The sequence below is a fragment of the Schistocerca serialis genome, chromosome 7 (genome assembly GCF_023864345.2).
Source record: "Schistocerca serialis cubense isolate TAMUIC-IGC-003099 chromosome 7, iqSchSeri2.2, whole genome shotgun sequence".
NCBI lineage: Eukaryota > Metazoa > Arthropoda > Insecta > Orthoptera > Acrididae > Schistocerca > Schistocerca serialis.
This window is the reverse complement of record NC_064644.1, coordinates 405732362-405753548: the sequence shown is the minus strand read 5'-3', so window position 1 is coordinate 405753548 and position 21187 is coordinate 405732362. Positions and strand designations below refer to the sequence as shown.

General features: G+C 37.8%; 1 protein-coding gene across 3 annotated transcripts in view; it reads right to left on the bottom strand.

The window, feature by feature from the left end:
- Positions 1-376: 376 nt before the first annotated feature.
- The window catches only part of LOC126412100 (outer dense fiber protein 3), a 111556-nt gene continuing 90745 nt past the window's right edge, over positions 377-21187 (bottom strand). The window contains exons 5-8 of one of the 3 annotated variants that reach the window (XM_050081518.1): positions 19546-19722; positions 18835-19094; positions 16182-16316; positions 377-1597 (exon numbers count right to left, since the gene is read on the bottom strand). In XM_050081518.1, the coding sequence (XP_049937475.1) occupies positions 16182-16316; positions 18835-19094; positions 19546-19722 (572 nt within the window). In that variant the 3' untranslated portion in view covers positions 377-1597. The remainder of the gene's footprint in view (positions 1598-16181; positions 16317-18834; positions 19095-19545; positions 19723-21187) is intronic. The other 2 variants (XM_050081521.1, XM_050081520.1) reach the window with 2 other exon arrangements.

The window sequence follows — 21187 nt, the reverse complement described above, 5'->3', positions numbered from 1 at the left end:
AAAGATTCAACATTTGATCTCCACTTGTTACTAGGATGTTTTCCATTATTTATTGCTGCCTTCTGTTCGTGCAGTGGAATGTGTACGAGAAAAATTCCATTTTGCAATGTTTGGATTCCATATTAAACAGTAAGCCTCCCTATAAAAGGCTGAGTAAGTAAGTTAATAGATCTGAGGAAGACATGAGCACACAATTACAAGACCATGTCTAGTACAGAATTGTGATATTCAAACCAATCTTCACACTTTATTTCTGAATATTCAGAAAACTGGAAAAATATATTTCAAGATTGTCTTACAACAATCAGTATTAATTAAAAGTGTACAGTGTATTATTTTATGTAATTGTGGTAAAGGTATAAAAATAAAGTTTAGCTGAAATTTAGCAATGACTTTATTGTTATTAACAGAAATGAGCATCACATTTTGGCATAATCTTTCCTATAGTCACAAACATCAATAACAATATGCAAAACTTAACAGTATATTATATAAGTAACAAGCCATCAGAATATTCTGAACAAAAGGAACTCTTCATTGACAAGAAGTCCTTCACCTGCAGTGTTATAAAACAGAACATAATTCACAGCAAGTATTAAAATTGATCTCCTGACTTGTTAGGATATGTGTTACTGAAGCCTCATCTTGTTACACTAACAAATACAGTAGATAAATCAGAATGGATGGATGATTTCTATGTAAAATGAGAAATGTAAATGACAGTTCAATATTACAAGATAACAGTGTATATAACATTAAATTTAACACAGTGTAAATAACAATGGCAACAGAACAGTTATTAATATGTCCTGAATTTTACCCAAGTACACACATTTTACAAATATTTTCCTTCATTAATAGTTAGTAGACAAAAAGTTCATCTATAAAAATATACTTTCAAAGGCTTATTTATGAAGTCCATACATTTTTTTTCCAAATGATGTGCTTCGCCTACTTACAAATATTTTAGCAATAGAGTCATTCACAGCAGCTCTTGTGTGCAAGCTTTGTCAGTATCTATTGAATGTCAAAAGTGCTTGTTTGTTTTTTAGCAAGAAACCAAAGGACTTCCCTGCAAATAATCTCATTAGTGCCATGCCTTACTACTGTTCTGTAGTGGAGTTCTACTGCAGTAAAAGACATTTAGGAATGGATTTCACCCTTCTAACTATGTATGACAAAGTATATAGAATAACAAATTGGAAAGATGAATATATTTCTTTAATATTGAATGATACTGCTTATAGCAGGTTAGCTAAACTAAGCACACTGCAGTTGATATTTAATGTATACGGTTTGCTGTTATAAGCTATCTTGCTAAACATAAGCTCACTCTGAGGCACATTATAGAATGAAATTTGTCGTATTGCTGAAAATATCATTCCACAAGTTAAATTAATAGTTCTCCAAAACCAACGGCTAAAATATTTGCAGTACAGTAGCTTCCTTGAAGTGTCATACATATAAATAGATGAAACGCCTCTTATTTTGAAATCACACATGGTTGGATTTTCTACACCATCTGCCCCTTCAGGTACCCAAGGTAAGGAGAATGCTTGATGCCAAAGCTGTAGTTTGGCAGTGTGTCCAGCTTCACCTATAAGAATAATAATTGGACATTTCACCTTAAAAACTGCAGCATATTATGCAGACCAAAATGGAAATAAATAAGCAATTTTATTTTGGTAATTGGGTAAATATGGCATACTGGTAACTCACATTAGCATTCTGTTAAAAAAGGAAGGAAAACTTACACAGTGAAATAAATATTTTTTTTTTAGTTTTTAATCCTTTCAGTGCCAGACATTTTCTCAAAAGATCATGTTAAAAGTGTCATGCAATTTTACAGTAAAATGCAGACCTCTCCCATACTTGCAATAAAATCTAAACTGTTGCATAAAGGAATGTATTTATTTTTTAATTTTTAGAGAATGCTACTGGCTACAGTAATATGTGCAATGCACATTGTTAAAGAACATATTTTCAGAGAAAAAAATTTTCAGGATGGGGTTTACTGAAAAAAATTAAAACATTGATTTCAGTTTACTCTGAGACCCATCAAATTATGATATACTCAAAAAATTCAGGTATATATGGAATCTCTGTAGTTTCCTTAACAAAAACATCATAAAGGAATACCAAATTTTTTATTTCACTAAGGAAAAAAATCAAAAAGAATATGAAATTACAAAAAAATTGTTTTGCTCTGAATGTCTTCTCAGTCATAAATCACTGACAAATGTTGCAGTTATGGCAACTACTTGCACACCTGCTGACCAACACATGAAGAATGCTGTCCTGTCTTGCAACAAACACTGCAGTAGCATTCCTTTCTCCCTGGAAGAGTCTCTACACCATATACTGTTGGAGTAGGTACATTTATATCAATTGCACTTGTGGTTGCAGCCCTTGCCTGAAACCACTGTTGAGAAAGTTTGCAAATGACTATGCTGTTCAACTTCAGCCATGTCAATGGTTTGTCATTGGAGTGTAGGCTTTCCTTACACAAATTCATATGCATTCAGGAACATCCTAGTTATTATGCTGAATGCTACCTTCTTCCACATCTTGACATTCTCTTCTCCTCTAAATAGCAGTATGCCACCATATCAAATGAGACAATGCCATACATATACTTATTATATTAAAAAATTAGATCTGGTTTCTTGACCAACTGTCTATTGCGAATTGTTTTTTCTGATGTAGCAGAGGGTGATGCACTCACAAGGAGGACTGGGTTTCTCTGTGATTTCCTCTGTCTGAAGCCACAGAGAAGTATAAGCGATATCCTGAAAAACTTTAGCTGTCCCACAGCATAATTCGACAGAAGACCACATGGCAGGAATTTTCTGTTTCTTCTAACTGTTCCTGTTACATAAGTGCCAACTGAACACAGCTTTTCTGCCAGAAGAATAGATGTAAAAAAGTTATCACAGAACACATGGTAACCCTTTTTTATGTAGAGCTAGTACTTTCATTACTACTACATATCCCAGGCCATTATCTTTTATTTCATTTTTGTGATCATCACTTTTTGCACCACGGTATACATAAAACGCTAGGCAGTAATTTACTACTGAATCACATAGCATCCAAAATTTGACTCCCTACCTGTGATGATGTTTATTGGGGAGGTACTAGATTAGCTGTGAGTGCGCCTTTGTCCCAACAAGACTTTCAACAACACTCAGTTCCTAGTCTGTAGTGGCGACGGCGAAACACTGTTTGGCAATATCCACCAACACTTGAAATTTGGCTTTTGGATCACATAATGGGTGAACAGGAGGGCGAAGTTTCGAATTGTCTACAAAATGTAAGAACAACTGAAACCTGTTGCGTGAAAACATTTGCGAAAACCACAGTGTCAGCAGGTTTGCATCAGTTGACCAATAACTAAACACCGTCTTTTTTATCAGTCCCATATTCAAAATCACTAGTATAAAAGCCCTCATTTCTGCTACAGTTGTTGGTTGCCACTGTTTGATTCTCGAGTTTGGCGGTAAATGCATTGACTGAATCCTGGCGAGCGTATCTGGTAGTCACCATGATCGTAAGAAGCTGCTGCGAAAAGAACAAACTGAAAAAATCAATTGGTGTGACGTTTGCTGGTATATGTTTAGGGCCTGGTAGTTCTACATAAACAAAGCTTGTGTCTAGTGAAGCAGGGGATTCAACCTGTCGGCTAGGACCAATGACGTTAAAATAGGTCAGAGAGCATTTAGTACACAGATGAAAGAGCTGACAAGACTGTGCAGAAACAAAGGAATACGAGAGACGAAAAATATAGTTGACATATATAAAGGCCAGTAGTATTTTCTCGTCAAGGATATCGCGTGTTTGTATCGTATTATTTCTCTGGAAAATGTAGGGGAGAAAATGGATGCAAAATATTGGTAGCATAGACTACATCACGTCGCATATATGAGTTGTATCTCGAACCTCATTCGAGCTGTATTGCTTAAGTGCAGTACTGGTTACAAGTTTGGCGTACGTCGATTCCTTCAATTTCACTAGCATTAGTGTCCTGTTGTTCACCGGAAGTAAGTATCCCCTGCTTCACTAAACCCTAAATGAAGCATGGGATACAAATTTTACATTTGCAACCTATACCTCAGTTGAACTACGCGAAGAGGCAATACGATGACACATATACAATTTGTATCCTGTACTTCACTACGGAGTACATAAAAACTTACGTATTGGTGTAATACAACAACGAAATACGTCAAAATGGTCAAATACAGTAAAAGAAGAAAATGAAAAAGACGAGTACTTCCTAAAATAACCGAAGCTCGCCTACAAAGGCATCAACAAAAACCACACACACACACACACACACACACACCAACCCCCATCCTAATGTAAACTTCACTAACATATTTCGGACAGTACATTTGCCCAACGTGTTTAATAAAACATTTAAACAGGCAATATGTTCGGGGAATAGTATGTCTCCACGAATACTCGTCTAGGTGACTTTTAAGTGCGGAAATCTGGCGTTTCTCTTTCCCTGCAAGAGATTTCACAGCTAGCCAACAACCCTCTATACTATTTGTGTAAGCCCCTGTGGATAATGATCTAAACTCAATATTGTGATTTACTACGAGATGTTGATAACCCCTTTACCCTAAATCCCTATATGAAGGAAACCCATCTGAAATTACAATGGAACCCTCTGCAACGTGATCTTCAATTAAGCTGACCAAAACTTGCTTCCTTCGAGTGGGCACTACTTTGAACACTACATCGTCACACTGCTGACCTGAAACTACTGCCCCTCAAACTCATAATCCCACCGGAGGTTTCCCCCTGTTGTACTTCCTTTTGCCAAAATGTGATTCGTCAATTTCCACCATAACACCCGGTCCCCTGTACTTCATGTACTCCCCACACACTTCCATACAAAAAGAATACCAATCCACAACTGTACGCTTACTCACACGACATTCATCCACACACAGCCACACAGGGTATCTCAAACACCAACAGTAAGTGATTTTCATAATGCCCTACAAGGCGACCTTAGATTTTTCGAACCACATCCCTCTTCTAATGGATCGCCACAACCTATCTCTGCTGCAGCGCCATACGAATTAGTCGTTAGTACGGCGACGAGATACACTTGTGAGGCGCATATGTTCGCCGCACTCGCGACATCGAACATATTCGGCAATGAGACGACACATTTGCAAAAAACAAATCGTGGCCAACATGTCTTCGCCCATAGCCTCTCGTAAACCATCAAGGTTCATTGCAACTGATAAATCCATACCTACAAACGAAAATGAGATACTAAAAATTGTTCTAAAATAAGAAACTAATAGTCCAAATTACATCAATATCACCAAGAATGAAACTAAGTACCGAATGAATTATAAAAAACCAATTAATTTAATAAAAGCACACGAGGAATGTTTTCAGCAATATGAAGCGATCTGTTTTAGAATCACATTCAATTTTTTAAAAGTATAATGATACCGCTTATCGGAAACCATGGAGGTAGAATAAGGGGAGATGGCGCTACAGACTTACGCTGTAGGTTGTTTTGAAGCCAGTGGGTGGGGCCTGCCGCCATCTTGGATCCCCCAAAACATTAGCAGACGAGTGTTTACAATTCTTTCGTGTTCGTTATTTCTGTCGAGTGCACGCGATATTTATTTTATATAGTAAATGTTACACTGTTTTAGTGAACAACACAGCATAAGGAATGCAACTTCAATCGTTTTTCTGGTCTTAAATGCATATTCGATGCAGTAATACGACACCAAAATATGAAGCTTCTGGCCTCAGTACTGTAATTCCTTTTTGTTTATACAACGAATAACCGAGAAGAGAAGTATGTGCTGTGAAAATCGTGCTTTCATAATCCATTTCTGTTCACTTTCATTGTGTGTGTGCCGATGATTGATAAAGCCAGAACTCCAAAACAATGATTGATAGTTTACAGGCACCGATTTGTATTCGTTGCATTTTCAAATGTTCAGGTTTGCAAGAAACTTGCCTTATTTCCTTTGGTGTCCCATAGATGTATGCAGGGACGATATAAACAAGCCAGCTGTCATGTCAACAAAGTGAAAGGTTCGTTAAATTACGAAGGAAAAGAACGGAATTTAAGATTGTCAGGCCCATCGTAGTTTACACATGTATTTTTTTTAAAATTGTACCTACCAAGTGACATTCAGTGTGGCAAATAACAGCAATTTACAGGTTAACACGACAACACAGTGATTAATATAATGATCTAAGTAGCCTGGACATTGATAGGGAACTTTGCTTTAACAAATATGTAAACCTTAAGTACTCATAATTTAACCACTGTAACATGTGTTCCACAGATTTTACTGAAGATTTAATTAACTACATGAAGTTACACTACTTTTATATTAAATTATCGCATTTTAAAACATTAGTCTACATTTCCAGGGTATTTATTGCCAGGACTTTTCAGTTACTTGGGAATAACCAAACAATGAAAACCAAGTGTATTGCTCACCTCCAGAGAGTTCTTCGCATTGGACTGATAGGAAATCTAAAGTCAAATCACAGAAATAAAACCATACTGTATTACTTCACAGTGCATCAGAATTTCAAGTATATATAAGAAAATAGCGATTAAATAAGTCCACTTAGGGATGAAATGTGATTTGTTTAAACTTTAGACTACAATCAGAACGATTAGTACACCAGTAAGCGACGCAAGCCGGCATTTTTTATCAAAACACTTCACTACTACACGAAATCAAACTACCAGAAGCGAATGTTTTGGGGTAGCTAACATGGCGGATCTCGACTTGGGTCGGCTTCAAGTTTGTGACGTCATGACAACTCCTCTTATTTTTACCTCCATGTCGGAAACAGAGAGTTGTTTCGTTATCTATGGCTCGAAGTGAAGACATTACTATCTATGAGAAATATATGACGTCATTGGTCAAAGCCGACGGGTTGTATCCCCTGCTTCACCAGATCCTAAAGCTTGGAGGGGGCGGATTGTCTGATGCCTCATCCATTATTTCAACGAAAGTATTTGCACTGCAATTCAGTTGTGTTTCGTCGTCGTCATTTGCTGACGCACAATCGTCGCTTGAAGGAGAAAACGAGTCCTCTTCTCCACCGGACATCTCATAATCCGATACACTTTCTGCAAATTCATCTTCACTTTCACTGCTTGCCATATTATTGCCTAAATCACTCGCATCCAACCGCAACTTCTTACTTGACGATGCCACGCTGCCGCGAAATAGTCGATAAATAAACAACACCAGAGAAGTTTATTTTAATCGACATATCGCACTGACAATCGATCAGAAGATCGATATGCAGTGCCTTCGGCCTTCCTTCGCTAGGAAATACTAACAACTTTGCCTTCAAGCGCGGAAAAAATGAACTAGAAGGCCATCACGATCAGATCGTTACTGGCATTTCTCGCCCAAAATCTGGATCATGATAACATCGTATTTGGCACTAAAAGGGTTAATCCCTGGCCAGCTGACCCTTAGGTGAGTTTCTCGTTACTCTTATCAGACAGACAAGTGGGAAACAGTTATTTTGTCCAGCTGAGTAAATCATTAGATACATTACATAAGTTTCAATGGTTGTAGTGCTTGAAAAGACCCTGATCTTCAGATAGAGACCACACCACTATAGTCACTTTTGACCATTATTATTGTGATTAGCACAATTGTTAATTCCACAACTATTTCATTGGCAAAAAATTACTGAAGTTTTGCAGTTTTAATTAGTTAACTGGCTTTTTCTTTTGTCATTGGGTGGTTCAGATTCAATGACAGTCACTTAACACTCTTTGTTTTATTGAACAAAACCAACCTTTTTTTAAGTTAAAATTCTAGGACATAAGATAGAATTGACTTCAAGACATAATTAAATTATATTGAGTGATTTACCAGTACTTGCTGATTCCTAAACCAATAATTCTACAATTGATTGGAGCCTGATAAAGCAAACTTTATAGCGAGAATACTGATATATACTTCCCAGAGTTAATCTTTCATTTGCAGTGGAGTGTGAAATGTTTTGAAACTTCCTGGCGGATTAAAATTTGTGCTGGAATAGGACTCTAATTGAGATCCTTACCATTAATGGGGAATGTCCTTATTGACTGAACTCAACTAAGAATCCGAGACCCATCATCAAAACTTTGCTTCTGCTAGTTCCTCTTATACTTTCCAAACTTCATAGAAGCTCTCCTGTATACATATCTGGATTAGAACAGTTTTAATCTGCAAGGAAGTTTCAGTAGACACTTTACTTAATTATTTGTCAATTTTTAATCCTGGATGGCAACACAGTAGATGATGCTGCTCTGCCATGTTAATGGTAACACATCTTATTATGAATTCCATGTAATTTTGTGAAGAATTCAGTGGAAGTTTTATGAAATTGGTCACTATAAGATTTGAGGGGCAGGAGTAGGATGCACCAGATAATTAGTTTTAGGACTGTGTATACCGCTTTGTATTATATGATTTTGTGTCAAACTTGGTAAACAGTTGAAGTAGTTTTTGTGCCTTTTGCTCACCTCAAAAAATTCATCGGTGTACAGGGTGATTATAATTAAAGTTTCAAAATGATTGCCTATTGAAGTCGGAGGGGTCCAAACGATACATATCGAGCGTGCGATAGTAAATCGATTATCGAAGTCTCATGGCGGGTGTTGTGATGGATTATTTGTGATCGTCATTTCTATCAGTTTTTCGTTGTTCCTTTAGTTCGTGTACGTTACATTCGCGCCGTAATTATTTGTGATTTGATTGGGAAACCCACACAGTTTCTGTTGATAGCGAGTATAATGTCTGCTGATTCTCACGTTTCTTCTGCGGATTGTCTGACATGGACAACACAAATTCCGTGCATATCCAGCATAGACAAATGTTTGACTTTTTGCTGCAAATATGGACTTCTCCCAGACGAGGAAAGGAGGGACTGTGTTGACTGTGGTGCTGCGAAGTCTGTAAAACTTCGTAAGAGGAGTGTCGACACCGAGATACCATTGAAATTTCATTGCGGACTTTGCGGAAGCAAACCAGCATCAGGAAAAATACGTGGTTTGAGTCCTCCAAATTATTCATTCAGGCGAGTGTAATTCTTGTGTCGTGCTGGATTCGAGATTACACGTTGGAAGCCACAGCATCAGAAAGGAGTTATCTGCAAATTCTGCGTGTGACTGTTTCGGGTTTCACCGAGAAGTCTGTTACGTGGTAGTGACAAATGATAGTGTGCCAATTGTCGGAGGATAGTGTGCCAATTGTCGGAGAGAATAAAATTGTAGAAGTAGACAAATCTCATATTGCTAGACAAAAGAACCAGAAAGGACGACCTTATAAAAGTGAAATAGATCATATTTTGGAATTGGTGGGATAGAAAGAGAGTCGCGCAAGTTGTGAGGGTATTGTCCCGAGACAAGGTGACTTTAGTGAGTCTCATAAAACACTTCATACTGCCTTGAACAAAAGTCATCGCAGATGGGTTTCAGTTGTACAAGACTCTAAAAGCTGAAGGGCTCGACCACAAATTCATGAACCATTCTGTGGAGTTCGTCTCTTTGGATGACGCCAGTGTCCACGCCCAGAATATTGAGCGGCTGTGGAAGTCTGTCAAGTCTACTATAAAAAGAGAAGGGCATCCAGGACAAAGAGACGAACTGTACTTGTTCCAGTACCTATACTTCCACAACTTGCGTTTGCAGGGGAAAGTCGACGCATGCGACACTCTACCGATATTCATGCGTGATATTGGCAGAGTTTACCCTGGCTGCAGGAAAAAAGAAATTGCCCCTGTAGCTTATACATCACACGGACTGTCACAAGACGATAACACTGATGACGAATAAGATAAGTCGTCTCCTTTGAATTTACAAGTGCTTCTCTAACGCTTTTCTTTTGTCGTTGCTGTAGTGACAAATTCAAACATACTGTTAACCCCCACCACGAGACTTCCATAATTGATTTACTGTCGCACGTTTGATATGTATGATTTGGACCCCTCCGACTTCAATAGGCAATCATTCTTTGAAATTACCAATAATACCACTGGTCATTATGATGTCAAATTGCAATGGAATATTATCGGAGAAAGGGGAAAATGTATGGCAGAAGAAAAAAAAATAGTGTGAAAATTGATCAATAGGTGGCGCTGTATGTGGCAGAATACATAAAGGAAAAGACCTTTCATGTGCATGACCCATTGAAGCTGGTATAAACATGCTGGGTATACAGCTTTTCCTTCTTTGGCGTTTGAGACATCTGCCATGACTGTCTCAATGCAGGATCATTCTCTGCTTGTAAAGCTGTATTACAAGAATGATGACTGTGCACATGTTGCTCTGCAAAAGTTCCGGACACTGAAGGGTTTGAAAAAAGGTGTTGGCCCGATGACTGCCACGAGTCTGGAGAAAATTATTGGAAATTCAAAAAGACTGGTTCTTTTGGTGTCCAGCCTGGTAGAGGGAGGAAACGAACCGATTTAACATCAGTGGAAGCAGTGACCACGGTAATGCAGCAGGAGACGAGTGGTGGTGTGCAAACGTGTAGTGCGGGAATGATTGCCCGAGCATTGAACATACCCATGAGCATGGTGTGTAAAATGCTTCGAAACATCCCTGTTTGTTTTCCATTCAAAATTACCCATGTCCACGAGTTGCTTCCTGTTGACCTGCCAACAAGAGAGACTTTTGCTTTAGAATGTCTTGCTTACATGGAAGTGGACAACGATTGGCCGTGGAAGATTTTGTGGACACACGAGGCCCATTTCCACCTGACGGTGTATGTCAATACACAGAATTGTTGAATAAGGGCAACGGAAAATCTACACGCAAATTAACCAGCACCACTTCATCCTGAAAAGGTCACTGTGTGGTGCAGGTTTACGGCATCATTTATCATATGGCCATATGAGACAGGTGCTTCTGATTCTTTACCTGTACCATCACTGGTAAGCACTTTGAGTATATTTTGCACAACCACATCATTCCAGGTCTCCGACAGTGTGGATGGGATCATTTTATGCAAGATGGTGCACCTCCACACACTGCAAATGCAGTTAAGCAGCTGCTGAAGCACCATTCCGGAAATGCTAGAATTACCAGCCGCCATTTCCCTACAGTCTGACCATCCTGATCACCTTATCTTAATCCGTGTGATTTCTGGCTGTGGGGTATCTGAAAGATGTTGTGTGCAGTGTTCTGATTGCAAACTTAGCTGCGTTGAAGGCACACATTGTGCAGCACATTCTGAACGTGACCCAAGAAACACTTTGATCAGATGTGAAACATGCTGTTTCTTGATTTCAACTTGTTGCAGAAAATGGTGGACAGCATTTGAACATTTTTTGTGCCAGTCACATGGAAATTAATAATCCCATCTGATTTGGATTGACGCTTTTTATGCGGTTTTAGGCCTCAGGTGAATTAAGAACTGATGTAATTGATGCTTTTTATGCAGTGTTTGGCTCCAGGACAATTAAAAACCAATGTAATTGATGCTTTTTATGCGGTTTTTGGCCTCAGGACAATTAAAACTGATTTTTCCTATCCGATGTGATATGATCTTGCAGTAGTGGATGGACTTACATAACTAACAGTATCATGTCTGTACACCCATGCATGCTGAATAGTACAGTTTGTTTAATGTCAAAAATACACCTTAGGCTTTGTCGTACGATTCATTTGTCATTTGTAGTCGACCACTATTAAATTATGATGCTTACAGGGCCATCTATTGTAACTATTTATTTTTCTTCTGCCATACATTTCCCCCCTTCTCCAATAATATTCCATTGCAATTTGATGTCATTCTGACCAGTGGTGCTATTTCTACAGTGGTTTGAAAGTTTAATTATAATCATTCTGTATATTTGTTGGGAGAAATTTACTCTGTAGCTACATTAAATTGTAATACGTTCCATTTTTAAATTTTGTTCTGCATTCCAGCTTTTCATAAACACACACGTCTATTTTGGACACTCCCTCCCATCTGCCTGTCCTCCCCCCTCCCCCTCTCTTCACACACACAGTGTGTTGGTTACACAACGAAGAAGTGCATTATTGGTTCTGGAACATTACAGATACCAGCTCAGATGTATGCAATTGTATGCAATAGTGTTAGTATGTGGCAAATTTCGCTGCTAAGACCTCTAAGGAACCTCATCATTATATTCTCATGTTCTCACTGCTCCTTATCTTTTCCTTTCTCTTTTGATCTCCCTTCTATCAGTTTGTGTTTTCTTTATAGTGCTTACTTCGGGCTCCTCACCCTACCTTTTCTTTTGTGACCTTCAGCTTTCATTTCTCTTTTGATTTTCTGTTGGCCTCATCTCGCACTTGATGATTTTTTTCTATACTGCTCATATTTATAATATAGTATGTTGGCTTTTTTTTTAGCCTATCTCATTTTTGTAGTGCTGATCTGCTTCCATCCCTTTTGCCTAGGAAAATGGCTCTCCATCTAGCTGCTTAAAATTTAAATCCTTTTCTTCTCTTATATGGATTGCTCCAAGCATACCCTCCTGAAATACTTAATTATTTTGTAGCTGCAGAGCTTTCATTCGTTATTAATGCTAGTAATCAGTCTTTTTATAGCTCACTGGCTGATTTGTTATTGCTTCCAAAGGATGTAGGATAGTCAACATCATTGTCCCAAGTGTACTTTGATGGAGACAAAGTGAAACTCATTTGCTATTTTCACTTCTCATCCCATCTGGTTAGTCTCTTGTGACTTCATTTCTGGGTGACTTTTTCTAACTCTGTCGCTTTCCCTAAACGTCACCAGTCCTATTCCTTCACCCCTCTTCCTTCCCCTTCAACCCTTCTGCCAGGAGGAGGAGCCACTGGCTCTGAAAGCTTACATAATTTAATACCTTTAAATGTGTTTTCTTTTGCCACTGCTTGGTGAGTAGATTTTTTTTTTATCTATCCTTTCACATCATTTGTTATTTTTTCGTATGTTCAGCACATGTCATCAAAAAGCCAGTATAATGTATATGAATAATAGCTCTGAAATAGGCACAGGTCATTGTCAGAGATGAAAATTGGAGTGTGGTTGTTACAGATGTATTTTCTGTACCAACACATTGGATATTGCTGCTTTTTTTGTTTTGGGTATTGTTGTTGGTACCACACTTATCTTTATTTCTGCTTCCAGCGCTGCTGCCATCCTTGCAGTGTCCACTATAATCATTTGCTTTATTCCCCAATGGTTCTTTCAATATACCAGTCGGTATCTGATAATTTTGGTATCAGTTTCTGGAATTTGTTCTTTAATTTAAATAACTAGAAAAGTAATACTTACATTATCAAATTATCCTCTGAGTCTTCATAATGCATGTACACATGTTCCTTTCCTGATCCCACACTTATTTTGGAGTCAAATTAAAAGAAAAGCAAATAACCCACTCACTACCTTTTCTTTCATCTTTTCGTTAGAGCATCACAAACACATAAGGATTAATTCATTGTATCAGACACATGGTGATAATTTTAACATATTGAAAGGTTAATTCTTTTGGGCCTAATTAGAATTGCTATTTCATGCAGTCTCTTAACATACTCGGCCTGCAGCAGCTTTCGTTGCCACAAACCATTGTTTCAGATTGCAGTTATCATCAAGTGTGATCTAAATTACTCTTGGTGTACCTCATTTCTAAGAAGTAAGCATTTCTTAAGGTGATTATGGGTATTTTGAAACTACATTTAAGAATGTTCCAAAGGACAACTTCCCTAATAGATCATAACATTCTCTTACATTGGTGGCAATAACCGTGCATTGTAAGCACACTTTTTTGTGCCAGAACTGGATTTACTGTATCAAACATTATTGTCTTCATTAGGATAGCAGCTAACAGTCAAAGAGATGATGGAAATCCAAATATATAAAATAATGATTTGGTTGTATCCATGTGACCGTAAGGACAGCCATCTGTGAACTTTGTTCAGCTCTGAAGTGTTACCTCTAATTTAAAAAAGTGCCTTAAAAGACAGACTGAAGTTGGTGGTTAAGTACTTCTCTCCTGAAACAATCATATTAATCCAATACGTGGTGACCAGCTCTTACAAGTTATATAGCAGTAAATAATTTGAAGTGACTGATAGGATGGTAATGGCTCACCACTATCACTGGCTTTGACTACCTTTTCATTGAGAATTTTAAGACTGTGCCATAAACTATTTTTCTCTGCCAGTCATAGGTTTTTCAATATGTAGATTTTACTACTCTCTCTTGGCCTCATGGCAGGATAGCATTGCAGTGTCATTAATAACGTGGATGGTTTGAAATACCATGGCTGTTCACATTTTACTGTCTAGCACTGGACTTAAATAGTGACTCATTTGTCCATTGTTACAACCTGCAACAGCCAGTGATAGGTACTGTCACAAAACATATTTGATGTGAGCAGAAGTGACTTCATGTGAATTTAAATACTTGTTTTGCAGTCTTGCCATGGAGAGCCATCAAAAACCAACTTTAGAGATGTTAAAATTAGAAGATAACTGCTCTCTGGGTTTGGCTCCCATGATTTGGATTATACTAGATTTGCTGAAACCTCTTTTTTTTCCCACCATGTATTGTAAGTGCTTGACAAACAGATAGCAAGTACAAGTCCTGAAGACATCAGAGTTGCATGCCTTGGCAAAAATAATTCTAATTAATGGGATGACAAGATTTCTGTTTCTTTAATGTTAAAACTAACTCTTACCTCAGTTGTTTACCAGTGTGCATTACGCACTGTATTTAGGATGCGGAATAATAAGCCACTAGTCATAAAATTTTCAACACAGATATTACACCCACTTAAGTTGTACTTTTTTATGCTTGAAGTTCTTTGCAATGATACTTTCTGTTACATAGAAAACACCAATTCCCTCACCAATATACACTGATGCGCGAAAACATTAGGACTGTTGCCCGTCACAAGACTCAGTGTCACCTGGTGGCTTTGCGAGCATGTGATGTGGTAATGAACACAAATGAATGGACCAAAGATGACTGGGGAATCATTCTAGTGGCCATAAGGGCAGAAAGCAGGCAAATTCACTTAATGAGTGACTTTGAAAAAAGGATGATTGTTATGGCCCTGCACTTGGAAATGGTGAAGCTGGTTGGCTGTTTGCGAGCATTTGTGGAAACAGATTGAATGATTGCGGTTAGATGACGAGATGGTCAACACAACACTATTCATGGAATGTGAAGGTTGGAGACTTGCCCACTCTGTAAAGCAGCATATGCAGTGATCTGTGACAAATGTAATACCAAAACACAATCTAGTGCAGACACAGTTGTTATGTAGGTGAGCCCTACATGTTCCCCTGTTAACCAAATGATATCATCAGTTATGACTGCAGTGGGCACAGGATTGTTTCATTCGGATCATGGATCGATGGAAACATATAACTTGGTTATATGAATTACATGCCCATTACACCAGGTTATTGGTCGTGTCCAGATACACCATTGTCCAAGCGAATGGCTACACAAAACATATGCCACATCAGAGAAGCAGGATGGTGGGAACGGTGTTATTATGTAGAGGTCATTCACCTGGGCTCCCATGTGACCTGTGGTAGCAATTGAAGGCTCCATGACAGCTAGGATAACATGGATATTATTGCAGACTACATGCATCCCTCCATGATTGATGTTTTCCCCATCAGCAGTGGCATATTACAGTAAGATAATGCTCCTCTTACAAGTCCAGGATCATGCTACAGCAGTTTAGGAGCATGATAGTGAACTCATGTTGGTGTCTAGGCCACCAAATGTGCCTGATCTGAACCTGATGGAACACATCTGTAACGCTGTTGGGCACCAGCCCTGCACCCATACCACTGACCTGTAATTTACAGGAGTTATGCAACTTGTGTGTAGACATCTGGTGTATCATAGCTTCAGAAACATGCCGAAGGCTTGTCAGATTCATGCCACGCATAATTGCTGCTGTATTGTGTTCCAAAAGTGGGCCAACATGTTGTGCAGGTGGTCATAATGTTTTGGCTCATCAGTGTAAAATTCAATTATAAAATAAGAAAGGGTAGAAACAAACGTGTAAACATAGAAGCATTTTGCATTCAGCACTCAAGCACAGCAGCAAACCTGTCCCATTTATGTGTCAAAGCAAAGCCAGAAAATTGCACCCTAACCCACAGCAAGCACCCACTAAGAGTGCTACGTTACCTAGCAGGAGCCCCTCCTGTGGCCACAGAGTTGCAGCTTCTGCTCAGCCAGCAAATCAGCCCTCGATGTCCCCACATATGGGGAGTGCTTGATTCCAAACGAATGAGCAGGGGCCCATGGCCTGTTGAGGGTTACCTGGTGCAACCCGTTGCAGTTACATAGTTAGTCTTTAATATAACTGTCAGTGCTGATGGAACACATTTCCATACCTCATTCATCTCTGGAAATTTTCTTTTAATATTCCTTGTTCAAAAGCATTATTGCAAAAATTAGTACAAATTTATTCAAGGCAAGATTAGTGCAGTAAAATTTATCAGGGTCTACTGGCTATATACTGTGCTCTTTGATTTCAACATATTTTGTACTTGTGGTTAAATCAATAAATGGGTTATTCAATAATACAATTACAAAAAAGCAATATACATTTGCACAGGGAATCAAATTAATTAGTTGCCTCTCAGATTGGTGCATTGTTATACTGTGCTGGTACCAAGTATTTGGTATTTCACTAACTGTTATAATAATAGTACAAAATTAATGTGATATGTTAACTAGTTCTGTATTTATTAGACTTGAAAATCACACTTCTAAATGAATATTGAATGTCATTTTAGCAATACAGCTTCACTCATGACAAAAACAATGAAATGATGATAACGGAATTTATAACCTGAAAAGTAGGCACATGTGTGGAACGTAGAACAATAAATTGATAATTGAGTTTTGAACAGTTCACATCTTTCACTCCATAAAATTTATTTGTAGGAATGAGTAGCCTATCTAGAACTTAATTATTATTGTGAGTGAGATTTAGTACCTCAGACACATTGCTTTTTCTGTATTTGAAAGGGAGAGGATGTTAACACCTCACTGAAGAGAAAAGGAAGGCAGATAAGATTAACATCCTATCACCATCTATATCATTGAGAGGTGTAGCACTAGCTAAAAGAAGATGAGGAATGAAATTAGACATGGCCTTCCTGAGGAAATGATCCCAGTATCCACCTGAAGTGATTTAATAGAACCAAATAAAACTGATGATACTTAAACCATTCTGCTCTCAAATACTAGTCTATTGCCTTCACTATAGTGTCACACTGCTTGCTAATATATCTTTGACAGTAAGATTGTTAAAAACATACTACAAAATCAGCACTGAAAAGAATGAGAAGAAATTAAATTATGACATTCAGCACATGCCTTTACCTAAGCTTATTTGGCATGTAGTAGAACATTCAAGTAATGAAGTATCAGTAGAACAACTTTCAAATGCAAATCTGCTTTTCTAATACTGTGCCAGTCACTTTGTCTCTTCACAAGGAAGTTGTGTCTTTGGGGAATCTGGTGGTTTTACTTATTTATTTATTTTTTATTTTTTAAATTAAATGTTTAAAACATATGCTAAAATAGTGATACATGATGATTATATTAATTGTTCAAACTAATTAGCAGGGATTGGCAATTAATTGCCTTCTTTATAAATATTAATAGAGTTCTTTAATTTTACAACCAAGTAACATGGAACAGTTGTTAAGAAACTGAACTTGCATTTGGGAGGACAGCAGTTAAAATCCACATCCAACCATCCAAATTTAAGCCTTCTGTGTTTTTTTTAGTTCACTTCAGGTTAATACCAGGCTAGTTCCTTTGAAAAGGTCCATAGTCAGTTTCCTTTTCTGCACTTCTCCAACCCCCCCTAGATCTCCACTTCTATTGGCCTCATTTCCACTGGACATTAAATTCTTATCTTCCATCTGTAATTCTACACATTGTAAAATTAGATCTCTTTGATTTAATACATAATATATTTGTTCATACACATTCTTGGACAATTATTCTCTGATAGCGTTTATTATGAACTACTGGCAGTTCCAGTTAGACAGTGATATTTACCTTCTCTGGTATACTGAAAACTAAATGCTGAAACATAAGTTATGGGTCCCAACTAGTTTTCAGAAATGAACATTTTTTCACATAATTAGATCTTTAAAACAATTACTGTACAGTGTTCTGTTTGAAGATTTCTGTGTGTGTGTGTGTGTGTGTGTGTGTGTGTGTGTGTGTGTGTGTGTGTGTGTCACAAAGGTTAATTCATTCTTTCTTCATTGTGTTAAGTAATTGTTGGTTATGAATTAAGCTGCTGATTACTTATGTTTCTGTACAAAATCTGTGCTAGCTTTATGTATGCTTGAAGCACATCTTCATTTTTAGAAAATTTAGCACATTTCATGAACTTTGTTACATTTGTTAGGTGACTCGAACCCCCAGTAGTGTTACTGAAATCACAGATGACTCTTAATTACAGCATAACATACATCAATTGCTTGTGTTACTGATGGGTTTCCCTGTTTGTTAGAAGCAAGTGGTGACAAACAACAACAGACAGTCACTTATCAAACAGTGAATTTTTACTTACCAAAACCATGACTATTTTGAATGAACTTAGTCATTTACATAACTTGTTGTCTTTATACAATATTCTCAGAAAGACACCTTGTATGAAGAATGCATACTGTTATAGATGAATGACTTCAGTCAGTAGTAGTCATGGTTTCAATTAGTAAACAAAGCACTGCCCTTCAATTGTGCCGCTGATGTTGTTTATTTACAGTTAAAACATGTATTCCTAAGGTGTTAGTGGTGTGCTGTTTACCTTCTCTGGAGAATGTGCCCCTGGCCCTGGCTTTTGTGTTGAGTCTGAAGGTAGCTGGTAACGTGAGCTGATGGAGTATGCTGGAGAGCGTGCTTTGTAGTTTTCTGCCCGTGCATCGTTGTAGGTACCTGGGCCTGGCACAAGAATACGGTCATCAGTAAGTTCCTTCTGCCTCCCAGAAATGGTGAATGCTGGAGCCTGCTTTTTGTTACCCTCCTTTGTGGCACCCAACACTGTTGGAATGTTGTACACATTAGGAGCTGTAACAACAGAAAATAAAACTCCTTTATATTAATCTTCAGAAAATGTTCCTGTGTTCTGCATCCGTAGAAATGATAGAAGCGTACTGGAGCTAAGCAGGATCCCTTAAGAAAAATGGAACACATAGACAAATAGCATGCTCTAGATTACAAGAAATAATAAAAATCAAATAAGTAATTTACCAACTGTTGCAGTCACTGGGAATACTACTTGGAATTTTACTTACTGTGCAGTTTAGTCATGGAGTTTACTACATGGAATGGAAGGAAATTACTCAAAAAATGGAAATGTCAGTTGTTCTTGAACTGCCAAATTAAAAATGAACAATAATATATATAACAATAATATATATAACAAGTGTTAAAATTTATTTTTGGTGGCAATATAAATATTCCAATTAATGTTAAGAAATAGCAGGATATTTAAGCCAGATATATAAAAACTACTTGCCTGGAGTAGTGCTAGGCTTCTCAACCTGAGTTTTCAGACCAAAAGTGTACTTCGGGGAGTTGTCAAGGACTACTTTTTCTGATTTTTCTGGATTGTAATCACCAGGGGCTGGTGTGTTGTCATGACGTGGGTCCTTGGGGCGCCCATGAAGAGTGGCAGCTGGAGGACTGTCCTTTCCTAACAAACAAAGAGACATGAAAATATTAGTATTTTTACATAAATCCCAACTGTTTTAAACTGCCAAAAAGTTTTTGGTGGCATCTTATAAACAGCAGCTATTATTGGGTGTCTTTAGGGTAATTGTTCCTGTAAGAGTTACCATTTTTTATTCCCTACTATGATTCTTTATAATAGAGGTACGGTAAGGTGTTTACTCTTTCCTTAATGCTGATTATGTCTGCAGTATAATTCCATTGATAGTCACATGTAGTCATATATATGGTAAACTACCAAATTTTCATCAGCTCTCACAATGCAGTACACATGACTGGAATGTTATGTGACTACAAGAAAATTCCATAAATGGGATGTGGAATCAACACAGCCATTCTGAATTCACATTTTGAGTGGAATAGTGTCCAAAATTAAGGTATTTTAAATAGTGGTAATCATTCAAATGATAAGGGACACAGTAGTGTCTGAACCTATCAAAAATAATTGCTTATCTTTGTAGAATTTTGTAGTACCTGACAGAAATTTGTGTATTTGATAGTAAATGTGGGAGTGATGTGATTTTGTATGTGAGTGATTGTAGTTCTGTGTGATACAATTCCAGTCACTGGTTTTAGAATTGTGTACATTTCATTTCATTCCATTCCACAACAGTAATTTGTGGAACAGAAAAGCAAACCACTACAACAAGAAGAGGTATTATGGTAATGGCCCATTAGCTGTTTGTCAGCGTAAGGCTTGGTATATGACTAACCCCTAGGCCATCCACTTTCAAATGGAAAAAGGTCTGTCCCTGGAGAACAACTGAAGCAGTTTAAAACAAATAGAGCAAAGGTGCCAGTGTAAAATAGCATCTGAAAGGGAACATAATCATTCTAGAAGAAACTTTCCCATGGCAAAATGCACATGATGGCTAAACAAAAAAATTCTTTTTGCCATATGTTTTTGGGAGAACTTGTTTGTTTGACGAACAAAGTGTCACCAAAAAGACCTAGTGCAAGCCTTGATATTGTGTCTGGAGAATGTACCACAGATGATTCAATGAGAGGAAAGCATGAGATACAGGAGAACACTTCACGACAGGATACACTTATACATAGAGTTCTGTTCTGTGACAGTCTTTGAAAGGTCAAGATGGCTCACTTCTTTGAGATGGGCACTTATCATGTCTGTTACTGCCACTTGCTCCACACTTTGCTGCTACAGTGTTGTGGGTTTCCTGCAGATGCTCCAAAATTTGTTGTGCATAGCCAAGTATGCAAGGCACATGAGAAGAAGCTGTGGCTTCAGCTCTTTCTACTACCTACTTCTACATAATGTACCATCAATATGTCCTGGAAGGAGGTAATCTATTGTCTTTCATAAGTCTTGTTCCTGTATAATGTGTGTTTCTAGAGTTGTCCAGGCAAACACCTTCAGAGAATCTCACTCTCTGAGCAGCCAATAAATATTTGTTATTCTCCATCATTCA